Source organism: Gossypium raimondii, chromosome 11 (assembly GCF_025698545.1).
Source record: "Gossypium raimondii isolate GPD5lz chromosome 11, ASM2569854v1, whole genome shotgun sequence".
NCBI classification, from domain to species: domain Eukaryota; kingdom Viridiplantae; phylum Streptophyta; class Magnoliopsida; order Malvales; family Malvaceae; genus Gossypium; species Gossypium raimondii.
In genome coordinates, this window is record NC_068575.1 from 57,016,313 (window position 1) to 57,043,472 (window position 27,160).

General features: G+C 33.7%; 5 protein-coding genes and 1 pseudogene across 7 annotated transcripts; 4 read left to right on the forward strand and 2 right to left on the reverse strand.

The window, feature by feature from the left end:
- Positions 1-3,783: 3,783 nt before the first annotated feature.
- On the forward strand, positions 3,784-5,670 carry LOC105802543 (tubulin alpha-3 chain). Its single transcript, XM_012634244.2, has one exon. The coding sequence runs from the start codon at positions 3,975-3,977 to the stop codon at positions 5,322-5,324; it is 1,350 nt and encodes a 449-aa protein (XP_012489698.1). The 5' UTR covers positions 3,784-3,974; the 3' UTR covers positions 5,325-5,670.
- A 669-nt stretch (positions 5,671-6,339) lies between these two features.
- On the forward strand, positions 6,340-9,207 carry LOC105802544 (phosphatidylglycerophosphate phosphatase PTPMT2). Its single transcript, XM_012634245.2, has 6 exons — positions 6,340-7,063; positions 7,412-7,534; positions 7,986-8,079; positions 8,165-8,247; positions 8,344-8,433; positions 8,517-9,207. The coding sequence occupies exons 1-6, from the start codon at positions 6,863-6,865 to the stop codon at positions 8,868-8,870; spliced, it is 945 nt and encodes a 314-aa protein (XP_012489699.1). The 5' UTR covers positions 6,340-6,862; the 3' UTR covers positions 8,871-9,207.
- Positions 9,208-11,619: 2,412 nt separating this feature from the next.
- Positions 11,620-12,592, reverse strand: LOC105802545 (non-specific lipid-transfer protein A-like; annotated as a pseudogene).
- A 1,796-nt stretch (positions 12,593-14,388) lies between these two features.
- LOC105802541 (ethylene-responsive transcription factor 13) lies at positions 14,389-15,327 on the forward strand. Its single transcript, XM_012634242.2, has one exon. It carries the CDS (start codon positions 14,564-14,566, stop codon positions 15,260-15,262), a length of 699 nt encoding a protein of 232 aa, XP_012489696.1. The 5' UTR covers positions 14,389-14,563; the 3' UTR covers positions 15,263-15,327.
- Positions 15,328-18,279: 2,952 nt separating this feature from the next.
- On the forward strand, positions 18,280-19,110 carry LOC105802542 (ethylene-responsive transcription factor 2). Its single transcript, XM_012634243.2, has one exon. The coding sequence runs from the start codon at positions 18,343-18,345 to the stop codon at positions 19,009-19,011; it is 669 nt and encodes a 222-aa protein (XP_012489697.1). The 5' UTR covers positions 18,280-18,342; the 3' UTR covers positions 19,012-19,110.
- Positions 19,111-19,117: 7 nt separating this feature from the next.
- Positions 19,118-23,764, reverse strand: LOC105802540 (COP9 signalosome complex subunit 7). 3 transcript variants are annotated; one of them, XM_052624080.1, is made up of 9 exons: positions 23,006-23,764; positions 22,270-22,345; positions 21,848-21,936; positions 21,445-21,534; positions 20,760-20,804; positions 20,602-20,672; positions 20,231-20,369; positions 19,690-19,795; positions 19,118-19,467 (listed from the first exon to the last, which is right to left on the reverse strand). In XM_052624080.1, the coding sequence occupies exons 1-8, from the start codon at positions 23,162-23,164 to the stop codon at positions 19,724-19,726; spliced, it is 741 nt and encodes a 246-aa protein (XP_052480040.1). In that variant the 5' UTR covers positions 23,165-23,764; the 3' UTR covers positions 19,118-19,467; positions 19,690-19,723. The 3 variants fall into 3 exon arrangements, with proteins under 3 accessions (XP_052480040.1, XP_012489695.1, XP_012489694.1); XM_012634241.2 differs by having other exon boundaries at positions 19,690-19,798; positions 23,006-23,762; XM_012634240.2 differs by having other exon boundaries at positions 19,690-19,778; positions 23,006-23,758.
- Positions 23,765-27,160: the final 3,396 nt, after the last annotated feature.

Genomic DNA, 27,160 nt, shown 5'->3' on the forward strand with positions numbered 1-27,160 from the left:
TCTTCTGACTCCTCCAAAAAATTTATTATTCAGATCTAATCCTTCCTAAATTTTATTCACACATTTTCCCTGAAAATAATTATGGCTATTATGATAAATTCTATTTTTGTTAGAGCTCATTCTCCACATTATCGTGTTTAGAAATAGTTCAAGAATTGTGTAATTTTGTTGGAACATTTCCAATATATATATAATATTTCAATTGTTGCAAATGAAAAGTTATAAGCAACAAAAGTTATATCACTTGCTTATTAATCAAGAGTTATCACATTTCATAAAGATGAATTATGTCTCTTAAATTCAAAAATGATATCACTTTATTATTAACAATGAATCATGATTATTAATTGAGTAATTATATTTATTGGTAAAATATGTGATTATCCATTTAGATAGTTGTGTTCCTATGATGAAACATGAGAACTCCTATAAATAGGAGCTAAATTTTATTTTGTCTGACACACCTTAAATCATAGAAACAAAATTTCTTTCTACTCTCCTACCATAATTATTTGCATTGCTAGTTGTCGAAGAACCACTAATCATTACAGTTGAACTGCTAATGATAAAAATATATTGGTGGATGAACTATCCGTTTATGCAAAGAAAAGTTGATGTGGATAAACCATTGGTCAAGCATATGACTGCCACAAAAATACATTGTGGATAAATCACTAGTTGAGCATATAAACTGTGACTACTTCCTCCGTTCAATTGTCCCACCCCGTGCAATGCAACATGGCTTGTTCAAAATGGATCAATATGGTAACATTTAATTTTGATTTTAACAGAACAATACGATAGTAATCAATATGCTTATTATGTATTCGATTTAATAGTAACATAAGACATGTTGTACGTACAATCTCAAATACAGATACAATAAACATACGTATTAGTCACAGTTCATGCAAATATATATACTTATAATATTAATTCAATCAATCAGATCATAAATTCTAACATTATTCATATCATCATGGTTTTAATTGAATAAAATAAAACACTAAAAACATACCAGGAACCATTCAGGGATTAAACTGAACAAATCATATCAATAACCACCCATGTGGGTTCTCAAACCCACCTAATCCCCACTATACCTACTTCGGGACCCACTTCATATAATATATTTATAAGTATCAGTTAAATAAACATAAACCAAAAATTTTTTTTTTATGAAAAAAAGCATGAAATACCTATAATTTGTACTCCCACCGCATATGAGACATTATTTTGATTGTCGCCATTAAAAAAAAAGTCATCGTGACCCTTTAATTGGTAAATAAAATATAACTTCAACACGAGTTTAAAAATTCAAAAAATAAAATCCGTACATACTATCCAAATACAAACAATGTCTCAAATACATCATAAATGCCTTCAAATGCAATACAGGTGCACAAATTAAGTACTATTAAATTAATAAAATACTATTAAGGTAATCATTAAATTAAATTTTTATAAATGGTTTTTTTTTAAAATTCGCTTATTATATTATGCGGGGTGGGCGGGTGGGGATGAGGTGGGTACAATGTCATACCCACACCTGCCCTACCACCCACGACAAGTCTAATTTTTGTCCCATCCCCGCCCCACCACCCACGAAACCTATACCCATCCTCGCTCAATTGGGTGTGAAGTGTGGCGGGATCCTGAGAAACCCGGGCCATTGACACCTTTTTATGCTATTATCAAATTTTTAAAGATTTTTCCGTAATGTTTTACAGTAATATTAGTTTTAAAAATTCACTTCTAAAATATTGTACATTTATGATATTAATATTTTATATTATCAAATAATTTATTCTTGAATATATACAAAACTTTTATCAAAACATGAATAAAATGTTGAATTTAAAATTATAATATACATTTAATTAATGCATGGCACGAGTATGCAAATTAATTTGTAATATATTTGAGAGCTCAATCTAAAAAAAACTTTAAAATATATTCAATGTTATGTTGAATATTTTCAATAACTTTTCACAATTAACATATATTTATTCAAGGATATTTTTTGGCCATAATGCAATGGTAGTTTAAAATTAATATTTAATTTTTTTAAAATAATCTTTAAATAAAATTTAACAAATATTTTAAAAACAAGTTATTATTAAAATGTAAAATCGGCGGATTCAATTACAAATGTGATTGATCCACATGACTTAACTATTTTCATGTACTTTTAAATAAGTTTAATTAAAATAACAAATAAAATCGAATATGTAGATTTGATGGATTTACTTTACCTTCACGCACCCGAGTGAGATTTATGCGCCTAGCGTTGAGAGATGTTGTTTGTCTTTTAGAATTTTCTACCATTAGACTTTTTAAAGAATTGAATTTGCATAAAACCCCGCAGTTTATATTTTGGTAAAACTGGAATTATATTTTATTTTTATTACAAAATGTATATATTAAATTAATTGTTTTTGTTAAAAATTTTATTTATTTTTATATCCATTTTTAACAATAAATTTTAGGGTAAACTACAAAAATAGTCACTTTTGTTTGCCTCAGGTTACATTTTAGTCACTTATATTTGAAATGTTACGTTTTATTCACTTATGTTATTATTTTGTTACGAAGTGATCACTCTTCCGTTAAATTCTGTTATCTCACTAACGCTAATCCTACGTGGTAGTCCAACTAGATTTTAAGTGTCAACTTATCTTAATTAAAAAACTGTTCATCTCCCTTTTTTTTGTTTTATTTTTCGGTTGACTAAGAAAGCAGTCATGCCTTTGAGCAGGCCTCAGTAATCATCAAAAGCTTGACTCCATATATTTAAGAACATAAAGCTTCTGCCTTTTTTCTGTAACATAAAAAAGATAAACGGAAAAAGAAGGAAAACCCCACACCAAATTTCTCTGCATTTTTTTTTTTTGCTTCCACTTTAACCCATTGAAGTAGACATGTTGGCGACCTTATGGATGGAGGAGCTTTCACCAACCAAGAGTAAATAGCTCTACCAAACAGCAGCAACAACAATATCACCAGTTCAAGCTTTGAATGCCTGCGCCAAAGCTAAGAGCTTTTGGGTTTCAAAATCTTTTAGAAGCTTGTGTTACAAAGCTATGGAGTCCAATGTGTGTTGCTCGCAGAGGTTAGAGTATAGTGGTATGATAGTAAATCACTCTGTGTTTTGCCCTTCACCTGGTCCTTTTGAAGAACAGCAAATTGAAATGGAGGGTTTGGTTGAGAAAGGAGGACTCATTAAAGAGAAAAATGAAAGCTTAGTGAGAATGGGGTTCAAATGGGAATATTTGCCGAGTTGCTTGAAGACAAAGGTAGGGAAAGTAATTGAAGTTCTGATTTTTTTAACATCTGAAACAACCGGGCATGAGGAGGAACACAGTCACAGTAGTTCCGAGGAAGGGTATGCTGAAAAAGAAAACTAAAAAAAAGGGGGAGATGAACTCTTTTTTTAACTAATATTTAGGGTTTAAAATTTTTAATTAATTAAATTTATTTAATTAAAATTTTATTCTCATCCCATTAGGAAATCTAAGTTGGCACTTAAAATCTAGTTGGACTGCCACGTAGGATTACCGTTAGTGAGATAACAGAACTTAACGGAAGAGTGATCACTCCGTAACAAAATAATAACATAAGTGACTAAAATGTAACCTGATGTAAACAAAAGTGATTATTTTTGTAGTTTACCCTAAATTTTAATAAGGATTAATTTGGTATTTGATATATAGAAAAGTAAAATGCAGAGGATTCTCGTTTGTACTTTTACTATTATATTTCAACAGTGGATGAGTAGGATATTTTGTATAATTGCACCTTCTCAGCCTTCAGTTGAGTTCACTCCTTATCCTTTGCTTTCATAGTTTCGTTCCATTTTCCCTAACAAACCTGCATCAGATCCGATCAGATTTAACTCAGATCCATCTGTATCGGGTCTTCTAAATTCCAGATCTTTACTTTTCTCAAGTAAAGGAAGAAAGAGGAAGGGAGAGATGAGAGAGATTATTAGCGTCCACATTGGCCAAGCTGGGATTCAGGTTGGGAATTCATGCTGGGAGCTTTACTGTCTTGAACATGAAATCCACCCTGATGGAACAATGCCGAGCGACACCTCTATGGGCGTCGCACACGATGCTTTCAACACTTTCTTCAGCGAAACGGGTTCGGGAAAGCATGTGCCTAGAGCTGTCTTTGTTGATCTGGAACCCACTGTTATCGATGAGGTCCGGACCGGCCCTTATCGCCAACTTTTCCACCCTGAGCAGCTTATTTCCGGCAAGGAAGATGCTGCTAATAATTTTGCCAGAGGCCACTATACAATTGGGAAGGAAATTGTGGATCTCTGCCTAGATCGAGTTAGGAAGTTAGCTGATAACTGCACTGGTCTGCAGGGCTTTATGGTGTTCAATGCTGTCGGCGGTGGAACCGGTTCTGGTCTTGGATCTTTGTTGTTGGAGCGCTTGTCGGTGGATTATGGAAAGAAATCAAAGCTCGGGTTCACCATCTATCCTTCGCCTCAGGTCTCAACTGCAGTTGTGGAACCTTACAATAGTGTTCTGTCCACTCATTCCCTTCTTGAGCACACAGATGTGGCCGTGCTCTTGGACAATGAAGCAATTTACGACATATGCCGGAGATCCCTCGATATCGAGAGGCCAACTTACACCAATTTGAACCGGCTGATTTCTCAAACCATATCGTCCTTGACGACTTCTTTAAGGTTTGATGGAGCCATTAATGTAGACATTACAGAGTTCCAAACCAATCTTGTGCCATATCCTCGGATCCATTTCATGCTCTCTTCTTATGCGCCTGTTATCTCAGCTGAGAAAGCATACCATGAACAGATATCAGTTCCTGAGATCACAAACGCTGTGTTTGAGCCCTCAAGCATGATGGCCAAGTGCGATCCAAGGCATGGCAAGTACATGGCTTGCTGCCTGATGTATCGAGGAGATGTGGTGCCCAAGGATGTGAACGCTGCTGTTGCTACCATCAAAACGAAGAGGACCGTGCAGTTTGTTGACTGGTGCCCAACTGGTTTCAAATGCGGTATTAACTATCAGCCCCCAGCTGTTGTCCCTGGAGGAGATCTTGCTAAGGTGCAGCGAGCTGTTTGTATGATAAGCAATAACACAGCAGTGGCAGAGGTGTTTGCACGCATTGACCACAAGTTTGATCTGATGTACTCGAAGAGAGCTTTTGTGCATTGGTATGTTGGAGAGGGCATGGAAGAAGGTGAATTCTCGGAAGCCCGTGAGGATCTGGCTGCTCTTGAGAAGGATTATGAAGAAGTTGGTGCTGAAGGTGGAGATGATGAAGAGGAAGGTGAAGAATATTGATGCTACTATCGCAATATCATTTATTTTGAAGATGATGGGTTCACCCTGTGAGGGTATCCTGTTCTGTCTTATTCGTGTGAGGTTTCTCAAATTATGCCTACGGAATAAATTTAGAGTCGTGTTTGCTTGTCATTTTTTTGTTGTTAGAAATGCTTGTCTTTTACTTATGATGCTCCATAAGAACATGAATAGCCTTACAAGCTATTGTTCTGTTTTTCATGTTGTAAGATTTGTCTAATGCCCTTTTATGCTATCAACGGAGTGATATTTTATGTTAGAAAAAAAAAACAACCAGTGGATGAGTATGATTCTTCAAAATAAATAAACCGTGGGTGAGTATGATTAATTGTTTTAGGTACAACCCATTGCTCGATGGGCTCTTATTTAATTTCTTTTGTTTTTAGGGTTAAAATTGTTTTTATTATCATATCGAATGAACAAAAAAATAATAATAATGATCATGGCAGCCAACTATTTCCAAAATCCAAATAAATCAATTCAATCCAACTACCAATTTAATAACCACACGACATTATCGTTTACTGGAAAAAGTACTGTAACTTTGAATAAAATGTTTTGTTTCAATAAGTGAAAAGAAAATTACTGCTACGCATTTGACATTTAATATTGTATATGTTAAAAAATATTAATACGATCTATTTAATTTTTAACAAATATATTTGATATTGTGAGATTAAGCTTATTTATAAATATTTTATTATTATGTGTATCGATTAAATAACAATATTTAGTAAAATGATTGGTGGAGATTAAATCATATTAATATATACGTCATCCATTTTGTCAGCAATCAATTAGAAAAAAATAATATCCAACAATTACTATTGGTTCACGAGCTTGGTGCCGTCGTGATCACACAAAGAATAGGACGAAAGTTGTCTTCCCAGCGTCGTCGTTTAACAAGAAAATCCCAGAGTGGCGTTAGGTTTGCTGGTTTCCTTAATTAAGGAGATTAGATAATAATTAGAGTTTAAATAGAAATATAAATTACGGAGCGTTACTTTCCAGAGTTTGTTGAAGAAAGGGAAAGCGAGAGAAAAATAGTAACTGACTCTGCAAGAAAAGGGCCAAAATTAATGCTTTGTCTTTTAAATCCTTTAATTTAGGATTCTTTTTTTCTCGACATCTCTTCTTTATTTTCTTTACCGCCCCTCTTAACATTTTCTCTCTCTTTTTTTCTTTCTTAATTTTCGAATATCATGCATATTTTCAGGTCAAACATGTTTTCATCTTTCCATAGTCGGATTTTGCTTGAAGATCTTAATTATTGTTGTTTGATTAAAGCTTTCATCTGTTTTAGTTGATTGTCGTCCTTGTTTTTCGTTGATTTCCATGTTAATTTTTTTTGTAGATTCCAATTCTTGGTAATTAAGGTTAAATGATACCTTTTTTCTTGTTAATCTGAGTTTGTTGTGTGTAATTTTTAGGGTTCAAGGGTAAATTGTCTTCTTCTTCTTCTTCTTCTTTTATGTCTGCATCTTTCTGAATTTATTCGAGATAGAGAAAAAAAAAAAGAGATGCATATTGAGGAATTGAAAGAAGGGGAGCAGCAGGATCAAGATCAGAGTCAATTGTGTGAAGATAGATTGGTTGTTTGGGACGCAAAAAGGGTTTTGGTGGGAGCGGGAGCACGCGCCCTTTTTTACCCAACGTTGTTGTACAATCTTGTAAGGAACAAGATCCAGTCTGAATTTAGATGGTGGGATAGAGTTGATGAGGTATAATATTTGACCTTTTTTATGCAAGTTCTTTTGCTGCAAAACTATGAGTATTTTTTCTTGCAAGTTATGTCTCTAGCGGGCAAGGGAAGGGAGGGGGTAGTGCTTTTCTGGAATCCTTTTTGTTAGGTTTGCCAGCGCTCATAGATTGGCCGAAATTTCACTTGAATGTTAAATTATGCTGAAGCTGGATGTTGTTGCTTGTATGGCTTTGTGGTTATCTGTTTAAGTCCTTATTTTTAGCCTACTTTGCCATGGATTACTTATTTGTTAGTCTGTCAATCATGCTGAATATGCATGTTTTATGGTATCTGTTGAATCCTTTTTCTCTCACTGCCTTGAATTCAGTTTATTTTGTTAGGTGCCGTACCTTTCCCAGCAGATGTTCCCCGGTTGAAGGATCTTGGTGTCTCTGGAGTTGTGACCTTAAATGAACCATACGAGACTTTGGTCCCAACATCGCTATATCATGTGAGTGTGCTCCTATGTTAGCATCTATGCTGATTCTATAGATGAAATGTCCGAACATGATACATGTTTAAATAAATAATTATAAATTTTCGATAATAGCGGTTTCATTGGAGATATAACTACTCACCCTTGAAAAGTTGATCAATCTGATCTATCTTTTAGTGAGTGGGAATTTCAGATGTTGAAGAAGGAGCCCTTTATGTTGAACACCTTTTCATCTTTACTCTCAAGGTACTAGTGTGTATTTTAGGTATGATAAGAACAGTGGAACCAATGGGATTTATTTTTTATCTCCAATGCACAGTTGAAGGTGGTCAATGTTTCTTTCAGTGAAGAAGAATTTCAGAAATGATGCATGTTACTTTCCATCTGAAACCCTTTTTTCAGTTCAGTCATAGATATGCCTCAGAGCTCAAATATTCATTATTTTTATTCTTGTTTACTCCGGTAGGCACACAATATTCATCATTTGGTGATTCCAACAAGGGATTATCTTTTTGCTCCTTCATTTGCTGATATTTGCCAAGCTGTAGATTTCATACATGGTATATTTCTTCTGGCCTTTATTGTTAGTGAGTATTAACTTTTTGTTAAGTAGTAACACATTCACTTGTTTTCGGCTCTATGAAGAGAATGCTTCTGTTGGAAAGACTACGTATGTTCACTGCAAGGCAGGTCGAGGACGCAGCACAACCATTGTTCTCTGCTACTTGGTATGCACCAAGTAAAAACCTAAAATCAATTTCCTGAGTTACTTTATGAATTAATCTTACTTTTCTTAAAATTATATGCATATATATTAAAAACAGGTGGAACATAGGCATATGACTCCTGATGCAGCTTATGAGTATGTGAGATCTATCAGACCTAGGGTCCTTCTGGCACCTGCACAGCAGCAGGTATGTGAGATCTATCTTGATGATTTGGCAGATTATTTTTTGGGACTTTTGTGGTTCATATAATCTATTTCTGTTAATTTTAGGCTGTTCAAGATTACTATCTTCACAAGGTCAATAATAATGGAATCTGTGGAGACTCTTGCTCAATGATAATAAAGAAAACTCTAGTTGTACCTGCAAAACAGGATACAGCGGTCTTCGATGATGGCTCTGTAGTTGTTGTAACAGAGTCGGACCTTGATGGGTATGACGCTAGCTTTGACACAGATGTGTTAAGCAACGAGATGTTGGATGAGGGAAGCCTAGCTGGCAGGTTGCAGTTTGCTAGTCAAGCAGCTATGACCAGGCTTTCTTGCCTATGGTTACGCTGCCGTGCAGAACAAAAGGCATCTAGGAAGTTATTGAGCAGTCTTGGTATCGACATTCGGGTTTATTGATTGTTGGTATCCATCAATTCAAGTTGTTAAATTGAGTGTCTTTTTGTATCAACGTTTCAAGTTTTGTTTTTCCGAAGTGCATTGTGTTTGCTTTTGTGTTATTTTCATTTTTGGTCGGGTTATACAGAGAATGGAGTATGTATGTATGTATGTATGTATGATATTTGATTCCTGTTTGACTCAAGTTGAGACGGTCATGTAAGAGAGACAGAGAGCAAGTGTAGTTTTCCAATCTTTCTTGAGGCAGAGATAGAGGAAGAACCTGCCTATTGATATTGGTTGGTATGATTTTTCATCAAAATGCTTCAATTTTTACAACGGAAGTTTAATTGTTTAAGATGGTGAAAGTCTTCCAAATTTGTAAAATGTTTGTCTTTTAGGCAAAGAACAAAAATGCTTTAATAATCAAAAGAAAATGTCTTTTAATTGTCATGGGCCATAGCTTTGAATTTGGAATTATTTTAGTTTATGGGTTGTGTTGGATCAATCCCATCTGTAAAGATTTTGTTTGATTAAAACTTTATCCTTGAAAAGATATTTATTTTAATAATGTCTAGAACTATTAATAGTTTATTCTCAATCCATAAATAGAAAGATAATGTGTTCAATACCCATATGAATCAATTAAGATTTAATTAACAACCCTTGAAAAAATTAGCATTGATTTTTATAATTAAATTTAAATATTAGTATTTATAAAATAGAATCCAAGACTAGTCAATCCAACCTAGATTTGAAAATATTATTTTAAGTTGAATTTAATTTATGTCAGACCCAATAATTGTAGTTGAAACTTCAAACTCTTATTGCATATATTTTAATTAAACTTCAAATATTTCAAGTACGGTTCAATTCAATCGTTGAAAACTAAATAATAAGCGCACTTATTTTTCAAGTTTCTCAATTTCATTTTATACAAAAAAGGACAACCATACACAGAATTCAGAAGGGTCATCAAGGCCACCAATCAAATGAAACAAAGTGAAGGAAGCAATTAAGGCCTCAAGGGCCCGAGCTCCATAGGGGCAAAGTTAGTAATTATGTGATCAAGAGATATAAAGTAAAAAAATTTGAATTTTTAAACTTTTGAAAGGGGTGAAAAATACCAAACTGCTTCAACAAAGCATGTCAAGACCCCTGTTCGCCTCTTTTGGCTACGCCCCTCCTCGAAAGGTGAGTAACCCCACTATGGCAGAAAAAAGATTATCGTTGCTTGAATCAAGCCTCCCTGCCTAGAAAGAAGAAAAAAAGAGACCGCCAGAACTCACGACATGAAACATGACACACTCAGCCATTGAGAATATAAACCTTGATGTGGTGAGTCTCTGAGTAGGTCCTTGCCTTCGGCAGTGGATGCAATAGGATTCTAGCCAAAATCATGTTCCCACTGAAGCTTGATAAACCAAAAGTTACTAAGAAATTAGAGAAATTGAGTCACCATGGGACTTAAGAGTGTCATGGCAAAACATCACATGACACCAAAGCACAACCCGGTCCGTGTGCCACACAATTTTTATTATTATGATGGCTTGTCCTCATCGGCTCATCCTATCAGAAAAAATGGGTGGTTTCTAGCATCGAGACAAAGCCAGGGGCAGTATGACGGCTAGTGGCCAGTTGTTCAACAGTAAAAAAAGCCAACCACCATGACAAAAACCAAACCTTAAAGCTAAAGGCTAAAACACAGTTGCTCAGGATCTCTAATCTAAAGATTTAAGTGATCCAGAGACCGAGGTGGAAATTCGGCAAAGTAGAGCGGCGTTTGTGTGCTTGAACTCAAGGACGCCCGTCATAAGTTGAGAAGGGGATGGTGCTCGGCGGACGCAGGTGGTGGATTGAAACGACGATAAAGCTAGGCAAGGAGAGGGTGATTGCAACACATTGGCCATCTGGGATGAGATGCGATGCTGACAGAGACTTAACAACCAGGCAAGGAAGCAAGAGTAGAGCAGAGCAAAGCAAAGGAGCAGCTAAAGACTGGTGAAAGGGTTGCTAAGCGCCGTCAAGAGGGAGAAATGAGAGAGAGAAAAGAAGATAATATTTTAAAAGCACATCGATCTCTCGTATGCATTCAAGCTGTATAGGATTTCTTGTAAATTTCATGCACATTTTTGGTTCCTCGAATTGCCTAAACAGATTTTTGGTTGCTTCTTAATTTGACCCCAAAAGTGTCGCTCAGTTTGTTGGAAGAGTGAATCAATTTTTCAAGTTTTTGATGTTTAAGCTCTTTAGTAACTGTGATGCATCTGATGAGGTGACTTATTATTCATTACAATTTAGGAAAAAACACTGCTGACATAAGTCCTTAACGTCCTACTGTCTGAGGTGTTATTACAATGCTCTCTTATTTTTACTTTTTATGCTCAGGATCAGGAGTTTCTAGTTCTAATGATTCTTTTTTTTGGAAGTGACATGCTGAAAAAAATTAATTACACAATAATTCTCTGAATAAGACTGTCACTTGTTTGTACAACAATAGTCTCCTTAAAAATGTTCAAACCCTATCGGTCATTTATGATTGTGTTGTATGACTCAAATAAATACAAAATTCGAAATTATCAAAGAAAAATGGCGAATATGTCTATCCTTAAAAAGAATGAATTAATTAATGTCTTGAGTAATTATAATAATTTTGTTATTTTAAAAAAATACTATGATTGGATAGAAGGAAAGAAATACAGTAAGGAAAGTAGTGGGATTGAGGGCGGCAGTAATTAAGAAAATAATGGGTCACAAATAGCAAAGCTGATTGTAAATACACTAAACATCAATTTATGTTTCAAACACTTGGTTGAGCTTACAAAGTGCAGCAAATTTTCATCAAACTCCTCTTTATTACAACATGTGCGTGCTTCACAACTATTCCGACACAAGTACGACATATGGCTAATAATACTTGAATAGGTGGCGGTATGCGTCTTGATGGCTTCCATCTTAGTGGATGCTGACAAATTACAAAGTAGGAAAAGGAAACTTTAGTTATTAAGCACCATATAACGTTAAGATTGGTAAACATAATTGACAACTTACTCCTCGCAGTTGGTATTCTTGGAGATTGGGAAATCAACTTGGACATGGCACTTTGCAGGGAGAGTTGCGGCGTCATCTTCTTTGATAGTGGGGATACGAGCGGCGGCTTGTTTAACACAGTTGCAAGCTGCTTGCCTGTCTGCCGTGGTTACGGCACTAGTCCGGAGTTCCCCTACACCATTACAACACGGAGTCGAAGGAACCCGCCGCTGGTAAGGTAAGGAACGCAGGCTGCCAATGCATCATCAACTTGTTTGCAAGTTACGGCGGCCTGCCCTTGCTTCACCACGAATAGAAACATGGCTAGCATCACAAAAACTGAGATAACAGCACTCTTCATTATTTTATTTTTGGTTTCTCTAGTAGGAAGATCACCAGGTATTTGTTGAAATGTGTAGGCGAGCTTGAATCTCTCCCTGGAGGGATGATGATGGGGAATAGCAAAGCCCAGATGCATGGCGTATATATAGCAAAGCTGGGGACTATAAGAAACAGGGTATGTGACATTGCATAACAATGGCAGTTACGGAACCTCGGCTTTCAAATGAAAAAAGTAAAGAGGATATGCTTTTTTGCATCATCTCTGCTATTTCGGTTATTCTTTAGCCGCTCTCATCGCATGTTTCCTTCGCTTTTTCCTTTTCTTGTTCACCCAAGGCACCATACATATCCTTCTCATTTAAATTTTAAACTGTAAAAAATAAAAACCTAGGTATGGATCGCCCAGAAGAGCATAGGCCACCCATTATAATTTTACATATGGATTGGCCCAATTTTGAGCATAGTCCACCCATTAGAAAATTAAATTTCAAAAATTTTAATATTATCTTTAAGTGATTGAAAATTGATACTAATAATAGGGTAAAAGTAAAAAAGAAGTCTTCAAATTTTCTTCACAAATCTCACCCTCCTTCGGCCAAATCTTTGCTCCAACTTTTTCTTCTATAATTTTGAATTTTCGAATCAACTACCCATCCATTATTCACACATCATTTTATTGTTGGGATTTCTTAATTCTAACTTTTGATATTTCCAAATTTAGGATTTATTTTTTCTTAATTTTTTTATTTCAATAATTTAACCAATATTTCTAATAAATAATTGGATTAAAAAACATATTTGACAATTGCTACAAACTGTTTCATGGGATTTAGAATTTGCTTCACAAAAGGTATAACTTTGGAAATATTTTATTACTCTTTTTCTTTTGTACGTAATTATCAAAATCAGTGAATTTTGGTGGTGATTTATTTATTTAATTTATATATATATATATTAAGGTCTATTGTAGTTTTTTTACCAAAACTTTTAAAAATACAAAAAAAGTTAAAAGTAAACAAATTTTAAAAGTGTGTTTAAAACAGTGAAATCTTATACCAAAAGTTATTGACCGGTACACATAAGTACAAAATCATGTTTAAGCTACTTGGTATCTCAACAACTTTTAATAAATACTAGAAATTCTATCAAATTTTTGTGCATGTGGAAACTATATTTTATGTTTAAAAATAACAAAACATGTGATTTGAAATTAATCAATAACTATAACCCATGCAACATGTGCAATATTAGAATAAAAATTAGATTAAATTGTGAATAAAGTAAATTTTAAACACGTAAATATACGATATTAAGAATATTTAATGCATGTGGTAAAGAACTTGTTTATATATCTATTAAACATGCGTTTGGTTCTTTCATTTAATAGAAAGGGTAAATTAATCTTTTTCAATTGGTTGTTATCGATTAACCCGTAACACCAATTTAATAAACGTCATAATTGTAGTGTATATATATATATACATTTCCTAAGATTCCATTAAATATTTACCACAAATCTTAAGAATAGGGTTATAATATTTTCAATGATTAAGGGTTTATTTTCTTTTTAGTCTAACATACAACACATTTTAATTTTTACAAACTAACCGATAAAAATTGAAAAGTGCTGCATACATTTTCTAGAAACAATTTATTAAATTAAAAAAAATGCATTTGCTTTAAAAAATGTATCACAGGAATATAAATTTTGAAAAAGAAGTTGATTTTAAGAAAAATATGAGGCATATTGTTTAAAAGTTTCTCAGTTATAGCATTTTAAGTTTGAAGTTAGCCTGCAGCGCTGAGGCGCAGATATATAGTCATGGGAGAGGGGGTGTACTTATTGTTGTTAAGGACAACCTTAATGGGTCAGAGTTGCAGTCCAAAACAACAACATGAAAATTGAAGTTGACATTAAATAGAGATGTTAAGGTAAAAAATGATCATGATTTCCACGTGCTATATAGGAAAGCAATGAGTTATTATAATAAAATTGTGAAATTCCAAGTCTTTGCTTTGAATATTGAAATAGAATCTTGTCTTATTTTAATAATATTCCAAATCGCCATCTTTTATTTCTTGTTTTCGTTTTGTTTTAATAAAAACGTGGTGGTTGGTTCAGATGAATAATTTAGTTCAGGGGAAAGATATTTAAAACATGTGACCAAAAAAACCCTCCAACTTCAATGGCGTCGGGGGAACATTCATGGATATGTCTTTCATGTAAAACTAAAACATCTTACTTCTCTTCAGATTGTTAGTTTCCTCCTTATATATAAACCACAACAAATCTTCCTCACCATACTGTAAAAATCACCGACAGATGACCCAAAAGAAAAACAATGAAAAGGTTTGTGGAGAATAATATATCAGATTCAGAGCTCAACATGTATCTTGTCGATGGTTTTGACGAATGTCCAGCAACAACAGCTTTCACCGGTGTCGTTCCTGAACCTTTCTATAACAGAAGTTCAAGCTTTAGTGGTGTTTTTCTGAACGAAAGCCGGGGTGATTTGCCCTTAAAGATTGATGATTCCGAGGATATGTTGGTCTATGGTGCTTTGCGTGATGCGGCGAACCCCGGGTGGAGTGGTCCGAGCGAGGTTGATTTGAAGACGGTGGCAGAGGCGGAGGTGGAGGTGGCGGTGCCACAGCAGGAGATGCGTTTTAAAGGAGTGAGAAGAAGGCCATGGGGGACGTACGCTGCGGAGATTAGAGACCCTAAGAGGAAAGGTGGGAGGATTTGGCTGGGGACTTACGAGACGCCCGAGGATGCTGCATTGGCTTATGATAAAGCCGCATTCGAAATGCATGGGGCTAAGGCTAAGCTCAATTTTCCTCACTTGATTGGAACTGATTGTAGTTGGGAGCCAATTAGAGTAGGGTCAAGGCGCCGCTCACCGGAACATTCAGCTTGGACGGCGTTATCCGGATCCACCAATTGTCCCGCTAAGCCCAAGAAGAAGAAGAATCGCGAAATTAGCATTCAGGCTGAGGCAAGCTTAGCTGCGGAGATGATTGAAATGAGTCCTTTTATTTAACCAGTGTTAATGTACCCCTGGGATTTCATATATTAAGTTTATCAAATATCACAAAATTCTTTAAATTTTACATTATTAAAATTAAATTAAAAACATTATAAGCTACTCCTATTTCGCTTCCCATGCATACATAAGTCATTTATAGTAATAAAATTAAATTAAAAAATATTAATTTAAACGACACCATAGATTATTTTAAGTCAAATTATGATTATGGTTTGTCTACTATGTCTAAATTTATAGTTTAGTATTTATGAAATTGTTGACACACTTATTCTAATTAAAATATTAAAATTAAAATTTTTTTTAAGAAAAATTGATGTCACCGTTTTAGCCAAAATAATGAAAAGGAGATCTATAGGGAAGCTGAAGGCATCTCAAAGGGTGCACCAATTTTTGTGGATCTTAAGTTGCAATTGATTGTTGATGAATGATGAGCGATGAGGTGCTGAACCTTTGAGATCCCTAATCAGGATAATTCAATTCTACAATTCAGTGGAATTGGAAGATCAAGTTGGCATTGGCGAAGAGTACCAAGGATTCTTTAGCCCATTACTAAATTGCTGGTCTTTGTTATTAACTGATGCTGCTATGAAAAATGTTTTCTAAGGATACATCCCTTACTAACAAAAACAAGCTATTATAAAAAGTAGAGGATGAAGTTAAGTTAAATTAAAAATATAAAAATTAAACCTCAAATGTAAGCATAGTAGAGTGATTGGAACTGCAATTTACCATTATCTTATAATACTAATAAGAGAAAAAGAGATGTCATTAGTTAATCTAAATAATTAGCACTTTAATGATTTCAATAGATGACATTGATTTTTAAAAATTACTTATTCCAACTCATCATACCAAATATATATAGTTCATGGACAAGTAATAGGACAAAAAGAGAGAGTAAATTTTGTCCATTTACCTAAAAAACAATAAGGAAATTGAAAAAAAGGCTCTTATGTCACGGGCCGTGGCTCATGCCTGTAATTATTGCGCACAGAACGCTCCATAGAGGTTAACTTATTAAATGAGACTTATTTGATCCACATGAACTGGCTCGACTCGTGGAACCCGTGAAGAAGCTCATCTACTTGAAGCATTGGTGGCCCAGTAAAACTAGAGTTACCAGGATAAATAGTGTAAATCCTAAAGTGATAAGATTATATACAGTTTAAATCCCTTAAAATTCTTAGTTGTAGATAGACTCTAATCTTGACCTCGATGCAACTCAATATATATTGTTGGTTCTGGGGGAGCTCAACTATATATAGAAGTCTCCCCCTTCATTTGTAACCACTTCATTCATTCCATTCATAATGTGAATATATTTGATAGGATTTATTCAAACACTTGGCGTGCTATTTTCCTTTTTGACTTTTTTTTTGTTTCTTGCTGCTATTTCATTTCAGGTGTGCTTCCGTTATATTTTCTATGCCCCAAAGGATTTTTGTGAGAATTCTCTTTTTTGCGAGAGCTTGGTTGACTCAAACAAATTCAGAGCGAAGAAATTATGTAAGACCGTGCGATTTACGAGACGAAGGATCTAACCCTGTGACACTTTGACCTTCTTTATATATATACTTCATAGGTTGGACCCAAATATAAGAATATTAAGAAAATCATAGTAGTAAGTAATGATTAAGAAACTAATAAATTGTGGGTTGAGCTTTATGTTAGTTAGGTAATATTTTTTTTACCAAAAGACTGCTGATTTTATTGGTGGTATGAATGAAGGCTTTATTTTCAATGCATTTGATAATAGATTGTAAAGTTGATTTATTTGATTTGTTTTCAACAGAAGGCCTGTTGAGAAGGATAAATAAATAGTAACATTCAGCTTATGTTTTAGGGTCAATGTTGAAGATGATGGGGTCAAATAAATAATTTTATACGAAAATAAAGGTAAAAATATTCATCATTTAATATAAGTTTTAGTAAAATACCATTACTTTTTAAATTTTAATTTCAATACTAAAAATTTAGTACCTAGCTTTTTAGTTTATCAAACAATTATTATTGAATTTTAATACTAAATATTAAATAAATATTCTAAAATTGTTTGTTATATTAATAAAAATTAAATGCTAAATAAAAATACATTGGATGATGAAAGTATATCTTGATTTTGAAAATTATTAATTTTGTAATTTTAATAGTTTATATTATTTGGATAGTTTTGGGTAAATGTTAATTATAATAATTTAACTATTTTATTTATTTCAAATATGTTTTTTTAAAATCAATTTAACAATTTCAACATTAAGTGATGAGTAATTATCCACTTATTATCATTTTCATTTTGTAAAATTAAAATTTAATATCCTTATCAAACACATTAAAAAGTTAAACATTGGTCAAATGAATCTTAGCTCGATTAGTATAGACATTATTTCTAGTGCGGGAAGACGTGATTCGAGTATATTGAAGAACGAGATAATGAGATTAATGTTAAAAAGAATTAAACATTAAATTATCAATGATTTATCAAACACGTGATAAATATTTTGGCAGTACCATTTTATTTTTGTTGGGTTGAAAGTAGTTAATTTAATTAAAACATTATATATGGATATGAATTAAAGGTTAAATAATTAATTAGATGCATATTAAAATTATGGAGCATTATAGTTTTGTTATTATTGTGCAATTTTAGAGTTTAGAAATCAGAGAAGAAATGAAATTAATATTCAGACAACTTATTTTTTGTCTTTGATCGTGTAATAAAGTGTAGAGGAAGTAACATGGCAGCCACGTTCCTTGATTATTAATCCAAAGCAGAGGGAATCAATCAAATTATTTAATCTAAGAATACACCCGCAACTCCAAGTATTCTATATTTTCCCATTAAAATATAAGTTGTGTACCCAAAATAAATAGAACAACACTGAAGAAAGCACTTGAAAAACGTGATGCAAATATCACCACTGAGAAACTTCCTATAAAGAAAACCAGGATTAATATTAATAATTTAATACCAAGTCTGAGAGTATATATACTCTAAGAAACCCATCCTTGGATTTCCAATTAAATTCCACCTCTCCCAGTCCCTATTCCAGATCCTCCAACCAACAAACCAAAATATGTACTGTGAAGCTACTTCTGATTTTGACCTCCGCCTCTTGGACTCCATTCGTCGGCATCTTTTGGAAGATGATGATTTTGAAACCCAGTATCCAGCTACATTCTCCGAAAATTTAGCGAATGTTCAACTTCCGATTACTTCGGCTCAGATGGGTTGTTCCAAAACTGATGCTGTTGCAATTAACGTTGATCAATGGATGACCTTTGATCAGTTATTTGATGCAGCGGAGGCTGCCGCTGAGGTCTCATTTCCCAGCTGCGAAATGTCTTCTAAGGTGGACACTCCTCAAACGCCACCGAAGAAGGTGCATTATAAGGGTGTACGGAGGAGGCCATGGGGGACGTACGCAGCGGAGATAAGGGATCCCAAGAAGAACGGTGCCAGAATCTGGCTTGGTACTTACGAGACGCCCGAAGATGCTGCACTGGCTTACGATAGAGCGGCTTTTAAAATGCGTGGCTCAAAAGCCAAGCTGAATTTTCCTCACCTTATTGGTTCCGATCAGGTGCAGCTGGTGAGATTGAGCAATAACAAGCGCCGGTCACCAGAGCCCTGTTCGCCTTCCTCTTTGTCTTCCATGTCGGATGACGGAACTCCCAAGTCAAAACGGAGGATAAGCGAGTTAGGAAGTGATGACATACATCAATTGATGTCAACTGAATTTTGACGAACCGTTAGCCGTTTACGAAAAGTGTATATAATCATTTACATTTGAATGCTAATTAATTCCCTTTTTTGAGTAATTCAAAAAGCTATATGAACTAAATACTAGATTTACGAAAAGAAACATAAAGCTGTATATAAGGATTCTTCATGGTGCAGTATGTATGAAGGTCAGAATCAAAAGTTACAATAACTTGAATTTTAAATCTTGGGTAATTCTTTAGCCGCACCACCAGATCAAGTCCTTCCTTCCCAACTCAAAAAGGAATAAACAAAGGTTTCAACACAAGTTCGTATTTCTCAAATTTTAAAGCAACAATCACAAAAGCAGGCAGCATTATCACTGTCTCAAAAGCAGAATCATCTGTTGCTGAAAGGTTGTCAACAAAATCTGGCTGCTCAACTAAACATCGGGTCCATCGGTTGCATTCTCTATCTTCATGATCTTGGATGTCGTCTCCTGGATTATCCATCAGTAAAAAACAGTCAGTACAGGGATACAATCTGATCTTTCATTTTCTCCATCCGTTTAATAACTTTTAGAAGTCACAATAACCATAGTGAATTCAAGATAGTATAATAAAAGGTATCAATCAAAATCAGGACACAGATGACTTTAAAAACAGAAACCATTGGACGCCAGATATATAGTTAAAGTTCAAAAAGTAGAAAAAGAAATTACCTCTTTGGTCGGCTTCGGTCCTCTTCATAGTCCATCACTCCACCAGGTTCAGAGTAGATATCCTCGAGCCCTCGGAACTCAACTTCGGCCTGCTTACAGTTTGTAACTTCTGCCACAAAGTAAGCCACATCGACCAACATATCTCGATATTGAAAGAGTAAAGTCATGGCAAGCTAATCCCCGGTCCTCTTAAACTCTCTCCTTTGCATCTTAACTAGGAAGGAACAGCTTTAAACTCCCGTCTTTTTTTTCTTTTTTTTTTTTTGGGGGGCAAAGCTCTAATCTTTTTAGCATATGCATTTTTGCACCCAACCCCCCAATAGAAAAAAAAAGTTAGATATCAGTTGAGTGCATTTAGATCCACAACTACCATGGATGTTGAAAATCTAATAAGTTTAGCTCTCTTTAAACCTAAAAAACACAACAAAGAAACTAACGAAAATACTCTCACCCGCATTTAGCTTATCATACTTTTTAGTCCAATACCGAATTACTGCAAACGAGCAATCGATATAAAAAAGGAAAACTGGATTCAACTGACCTTGACAGATAAAGACTTTTTTACTTCTTCCACCCTATCTTCAACCTCCTTTCGATGTTTTTTGTCCAACTCACTCATAGTATCAGCCCATTTTATCTCCTCTTGAATTGAGACCAGTAAATTGTCTGATGTGCCCAACCTAGGTTCAAAGTTCAAATCCATAGACAGATGTTATACATAATATTGATTAATTATTATACATATATAGGCTGATATTTATCAAATTTAACTTTGTATTTCTATCAGGCCTACGGACTAACTAGCTCTAATGAACAAAGGCAAAAGGCAATACAAAACCACATGGTAGCAACTATGACTGCAGCACGGGCACAGCACTTAATGACAAGCTCTATTAGAATCAGAGAAGTTACCAGTTTGATAGTGTTTGTATCATACTCCCAAGTTGTCCTGGCCTCAAATCCCTCCCAGCAGCAAATTGGATCTTCCATAACAAAAATTAGAAAGTTCAATAAGTAAAGAATAATAAATCAAAAGCAAAAACTTTTGGAGGTAAGAACAATAAACTCACCTCAAAACATCTTCGCAGCTGATCCAGCTTTCCTCTTACTATACCCTAACAAAAAGAAACGAAAAAAAGAATGAAAATCAGCACAGCTTCAGTTTAACTGCACCCCCAGTATAACTCGCTGCCCTTAAAATTCAAGACACCCCACAGTTAAGGCAGGTGTCCCCCACCCCTTCCTTTCCCCTACTTCCCCAAACCCTTGTGAAAGCAGAATATGGATGCAACAACCAAAGGGAAACTTCAGATAGCAGTAGGGGGAGGATGGTGCCCCCTCCCCTTTTTCCCCTTCTTTCCTAGACCCTTGTGAGAGTGGAGTTTGATCTAAGGTATTGGGCACAACCGCCAAAGGGAAGTTCAGATAGCTGTAGGTACATGTTTGTAAAGCAAAACATATGAAGGTGATAAAATATCAAGATGCTTCTTTGGCATGCCATGTGTACAATGCAGATCCACCCTCAAAGGTTCAGATCCACACTCAATGTTAACCCTCCCTAAAATCAAGCATGAATGCGCAACTGTATGATTCTTTCACATGCCATTTGTTGAATGAAAATCATCCGTTAACAATCAAAAGATCACACCCCAGGGCTTTTCAAGGCTGTTCCAGTAGCTAAAGCAGGTCACAATGGAGTAAATCCTTCGATGAAAAAGGAATAGGAATAGAAAATTACACTGGGAGACTACCCACCGCATACATGCACTCATTGATAAGAAAATCTTCCAGTTCACGGACATTCGTGACATCTAACTCCATCATTAGTTCATCATATGGTAGTACCTGAGGAAGATATTAGAAAAGCTAAATGAACTGGATGAAACCAATATGAAAAACCTATAGAGTAATTGTCATACAAAGGTTCCCCACAAATTATAGATATACCCATTTTAGTTAGAAAGAGGAAAAACATCAATTCAGAAAAGGGTTAAATTTTTTTAAGAGATTCTAAAGAATGTGTTCCATCATGTTACGAAGTCAGTTATGCCAAAGTGGCATATTTGATGAATATCAAAATGACTGTAACCACAACAATGTAACAGACTGGCAATTAGCATATTTAGATGAGTAAACAACTCATAACTCAACTACATACCTTATTTGTCTCAGCTAGTGTAAGGACAGTGAGTTGCTTTAGCTTGAGAACTTGATCAGGGACCAATTGAGGAAGACTGGAACAGTTGCCTAATTAAATAGTTTTAAATGGACAAAGGTGATCACATTATGACGTGAAGAAGAATTATAAGAGCAATCTAGACAGAAATATACAAGTAGTTTAATGAAGTAAAGGACAAGTTTTGAAGACAAATTTTCAGGTTTAAATTCAAACAATGAAAATGACACATTTAAGATGTTTGTTATTCAATAACAATCTTAACTTACATGGTAGCGATACGTATTTAATGCAAATAATCTTCAAATTTTCTCGAATAGAAAACATATGGTGCAGAAAGGAACAAGTGCATTGAAGGCATTACAAACTTGTCACAAATAATAAAGCACAGGTATCCAGCTTACTCTTGTAATCACTCCATGTGCCATGGGCAAACAACTGAAGCACCTTGAGGTACACCGAGTTTTCAGTTCCTTCAAGCTGCAGAGGTATTGATTTCGTAAAATTACACATAAACTAAACCATCAAACCAAAAATGAAGCTATGAAGAAAACTAAAACACCATATTATTGACAACAACAACAATTTAATAGCACGTTCAACAACGATATAATTGCTAGGAAAGCATAATTCACATTTGTATAAACACAACATTTAACTTCTTTGACTAGTGATCAACCCACTGGTCAATACTGAAAAGCACAGGAAACCAGTGAAATAATTGCCCGACATAACTTCTAAATTGAACTTTAAAAAGCATATATATCTCAGAAGAGTGAAACCTAATTCCATCCATGGTATTCCTACACAATGTATAAAAAACATTAACCTACGAAGATAAGCAAGTAGTGAAGAGAATAGTGTACAAATATATCCAACTTCTAACCCCAAACACAATAATCAAAATATTTGGATAAATGATTTTCGTATTATCTAAAGAAAGAAGTAAAATAATCAAATTTTATTTTCTTTACTTTTCACTAAATTTTCTCATTTACCAAACAGGGCGATGACATGGCCAGTATTTATCGAACAGTTAATAAGCTATGTGCAGCAAGAAAATAATTCTTGACGGCTTTGATTTCTCAGATTGAAGAAAGAAGGGCAATAAACGAAAATGAGAATGGAATAGGTTCTGACCTCAGCGATTGTGGGCACGGCAAGAATCTCGGAGAAGGCAAAGAGGGAAGGATGTGACGTCGCTTCGAGGATTACGGAACCAAGGGCGGTTCCCTTCTGAGCCGACGCTTGCTTTACGAAGTTATCAATTAACTCAGCTTGATTTTGCTCGATATCCATCTTCAAAACTTGACCCCTCCGAGACCACACCAGGAGGGGGGGAAAGGGAAAGAGAAGATTTAAACAAAATGATTGAAGAAATATTCTTTGATAACAAAAACTACCGATAGACAAAGAAATGCATTGAGAGATGTATATACAAGTCAATTAAAACTAGGGTTTGGCGTTGGAGAGTGGAGACGGAGAATTAAACGACGGAAAAATTTAGGTATTAAAATAAAAAACAGAAAATTTAGGCGATGACAATGGAACTCAATGAGGACCTCCTCAAGACAAAAATACACAGAGTCCAAGTTAAAAAGGAATTTTTGCGATTTGATAGTTCCTGTGACAATGAAAATGAGAGAAATTGCTATAACATTTTAAATTTCATATAGGGTTTTAAGCATGATGTGCAAAATTATCAGAAATTGTAAGTAGCATTCTTTTCATTAAACTGCAGCTTTAAAACAATATATTATACGAACGCTTTAGCTATTTTATTATCGTAAAAAGATAAATTTTAGGAACGATCGGCAAATTTGAAATCACGGCATGGCATCACATTCACAGGTGTCTAGCGCCTCCAGGCTTTGCTTTTTGATGATGAAACTATCGAATTTATTAAATTGTTTTTTACAAATATAAAAGGACAAACAACAGCCCAATCCACCCCAGGCTCACAGACCTAAACCCAAACGGCAGAATAGAAAAGCAGAGTCCACCAGGAACAACATGTGTCTTGGTCAAGATGAATAGAGAAGTTCATCCACAAAAATGCATATACTATCATCGGCAAAAGTGTCCGATTATTATAACTTTTTCAAATTTTAATACTTTATTTTATTTCAATCAATGTGATATACCAATCCATCTTATTGGTTTCACTAATTATCAATTTTCCAAAACATTGTGCCTGAGCCCGAGCAATGGGTTAATCAAGTCATAATCTTAGGCTGTCAGCCACTCGTACGTGAGAAAATGGCGCAATAATTCCCAGACTACTACAAATTGTTAAATATCTTTCCCCTAACAAGGACCATCATAAAAGCAAGCATAAGCGTCAAACACACGCACAAAAAAAGAGAACTTGCCCGCAAGGAGCAACAATGGTTCAAAAATTCTACTCCCGCATAGCAAAATTTTTAATTTTTATAATTAAAAAAAATTATATTAACGCATATAAGAAATTTTTAACTTCTACCAAAAATTTTTAATACTTTTGTTAAAAAAATTATATTAGTATAAATAAGAAATTTTGATAAATACAAAATAAAAATTAATATCTTTTTAGAGCGTGCTTCAAGCTTTTAAAATTTCTAATTAATTTTTAATATATTAGTTATTTGGTTAGATGGTTAAATAGTTACAATTACATCCTTGAGTTTTGAATTTAATTCTTCTTCCACTCACATTTGTATTTTTTATTTCATCTTGCTTCAAACTTTTACATTTGGTTCACTGGAATGAAATAAAAGCTGTAATAATATTTTTGTTCTTGTTTGAATGGAATAAATTTGTAATAGCATAAGAAAAAAAGTTTAAATGACCAGTGTACCCTTTGCAGAACTTTTTTAGGTAGATGATTCTTGTTATTAAATCTTAATAGGATTATTATTAAATATAATTTAATAAAGATAAGAATAAAAAGTTTAATCATATTTTTATATAATTATTATTAAATATAATTAAATAAAATAATATATAATTTAATAACATTTTAATATAATTATTTTTATATTAAAATATTTAAAATATTTTATTTACCACATTTTAAAATAATACACTATTATTAGAATCCATTGCTTCTCTAAGTTATCTTCATTATAGTTGACACACAACAAACACATAGTGCATTTGCATGGTTTATTATGATCTTTAAACCTTCAAATCACAACCACTTGCACTGTACCTGCTAGAACAGGAGGTCAATTTTATGGCACAATATGTTGTTTCATTAGGAAAAAAAATGAAATTTAACATTACATAGATTAAGGTTTATCAACAAGTGATATGAACAACCTTGAATTTTACATTTCTTCCTCATTACTATCTAAATCAATGAGATAACAAGAAATGCAAAAAACAAGTTTTATGTTACTTACTTTGATTCGTGTAAAGAAGGGGTTTGGTTACAGGGAAATGTGAACAAAAAGGTTTAAAAGAAATCTATAATTAAAATTTATTTTGTGCATCATTGAACTTCACCATCTATGCGTGAGATGTATCATTGTGTTTAGCTGTCATTCGATTACTCAACTACATCATGCAGAAGATACCTCCAATTCAACGTCCTCTTCCTACCAAGTAGAAGTCTGCAAAAATTAATGACTTGGATTGTTGGTTAGTTTATTATATTTTCACAATGCTTAATCCCTACAATCTAATATATGTATATAAATCGAATTTCTCATCTTGTTTCCCTAAGTTCCATGTATCCATACTACGATGCCAAATTATGTATATTTTTCAATAATCCAATGCAAAATGTCCTCCTAATTTCTAAAAATACCAAGTTGAAGTGTTATCATATGGCCAAAACATGTAAAATTGAATGGAAGAAATTAGGATACACAAGTCAAGCAACATAAATTCCTTGTTGCAGTGCCAATACAATAAAAACATTAGATAATGAAGAGAATCACACCTACTCCAATAAATAAATATAAAAATATAACGACTCGAAAGTCAGTGGTGTTAGAACATATGGTTTCAGAATCCCGATTTCATAAATTGGGCTCGTAAATATTTTTATTTAATATTTACAGAGTTGCATTAATAGTGAATTAGAAGTAATTTTATCAAATTAGTACTTAATTTTAGTATAGAGACTAAATCGCATAAATGATAAAAGTGTGAATGCTATTAAATTATAAGGAAAAACATAGCTAAGAGACTTAAAAAGCAATTACACCCATGGTCTTATTGTAGTGGACGGTCATGAGGCAAATTATTAATATATATAGGTTATAAAGGTTATATTTAATAATATATGTTATAAAATCAATAAAATATAAATATAATAAAACTAAAATAGTGGGAAAACAAAACATCTTTTCTTATTCATTTCACAAAGTTTCGAAACAAAGAAGAAGGGAGAAGTACCAACCGCAAGGGTTTTAATATTTCAAGCTTGGCTAGTTTAATTTTTTTTTTGTAATTTTTATGTTTTTGGAATTCTGATACCTCGAGTTAGCAGACTCGTATCATATTTTTTGGTATTGTTAAAGTTTGAGAATGTTACTACAGTTGAATAGTTGAAGTTTTAGGGATTAATTTGATAGATTTTAAGTTTAGAATCAAAAAGTGACTAAATTGTAAAATCAATTGATGATTTGGTGCAATAAGGACCAAATTATAAAAAAATATTAATTTTTTGGGTAGAAATGAGAAATAGGGAGTTAAATTAGGTTTAGACTAAAATTAATATAAATTTTAGGGTTAAATTTGGAAGTTATGTTAATCTCGATTTTGGGGACTAAATTGAATAAATATAAAAGTTTCATAATTTAGCAATCAAATGAAAAAATGGTTGTACATTGATAATTTGATGTGTTGTTTTTAATTTGTATCTAACGTCGACCCGAATTCCTCGAGAAAGAAAGGAAAAACCAAAGTCATCAACAAATAGCTCAGAGTTTATGGTTTGTGTTTCTATAGTTCGAACTACTTGTAAATTGTTGCATTTTGAACTATATATGCATGTTGAGAATATAAGGTGAGTCAATTGGTGATGATGAGACGTATTTGGGTTGTTTCAAAATAATTAATGTTCTTGAGGACTAAATTGAATATATGTGAAAGATGCGAATATTTGTATAATTATGAAATTGAATACATATTGATATGTTTGATGTTGTCATATGATTTAAAAAATGAATTCATGATATAATTGAGGTAAATTTATATATTGATTGAGTATGAAGTAAGTAACAAAACCCTATTAAATGTTCGAGCTGAGTCGAATATAGATAGCATGCTATAGGATAGAAAGAGTTCAAGGTTATTTCAACTATG

Coding starts and splice junctions, on each gene's coding strand:
- LOC105802540 (XM_012634240.2), bottom strand. CDS start 23,164: ATGGATATCGAGCAAAATCAAGCTGAGTTAATTGATAACTTCGTAAAG. Junction 22,346..23,005: donor CCGTGCCCACAATCGCTGAG/GTCAGAACCTAT, acceptor ATACCTCTGCAG/CTTGAAGGAACTGAAAACTC. Junction 19,468..19,689: donor GACCGAAGCCGACCAAAGAG/GTAATTTCTTTT, acceptor TGGATAATCCAG/GAGACGACATCCAAGATCAT.
- LOC105802542 (XM_012634243.2), top strand. CDS start 18,343: ATGTACTGTGAAGCTACTTCTGATTTTGACCTCCGCCTCTTGGACTCC.
- LOC105802541 (XM_012634242.2), top strand. CDS start 14,564: ATGAAAAGGTTTGTGGAGAATAATATATCAGATTCAGAGCTCAACATG.
- LOC105802543 (XM_012634244.2), top strand. CDS start 3,975: ATGAGAGAGATTATTAGCGTCCACATTGGCCAAGCTGGGATTCAGGTT.
- LOC105802544 (XM_012634245.2), top strand. CDS start 6,863: ATGCATATTGAGGAATTGAAAGAAGGGGAGCAGCAGGATCAAGATCAG. Junction 7,064..7,411: donor GGTGGGATAGAGTTGATGAG/GTATAATATTTG, acceptor CCTTGAATTCAG/TTTATTTTGTTAGGTGCCGT. Junction 8,248..8,343: donor CCATTGTTCTCTGCTACTTG/GTATGCACCAAG, acceptor TATTAAAAACAG/GTGGAACATAGGCATATGAC.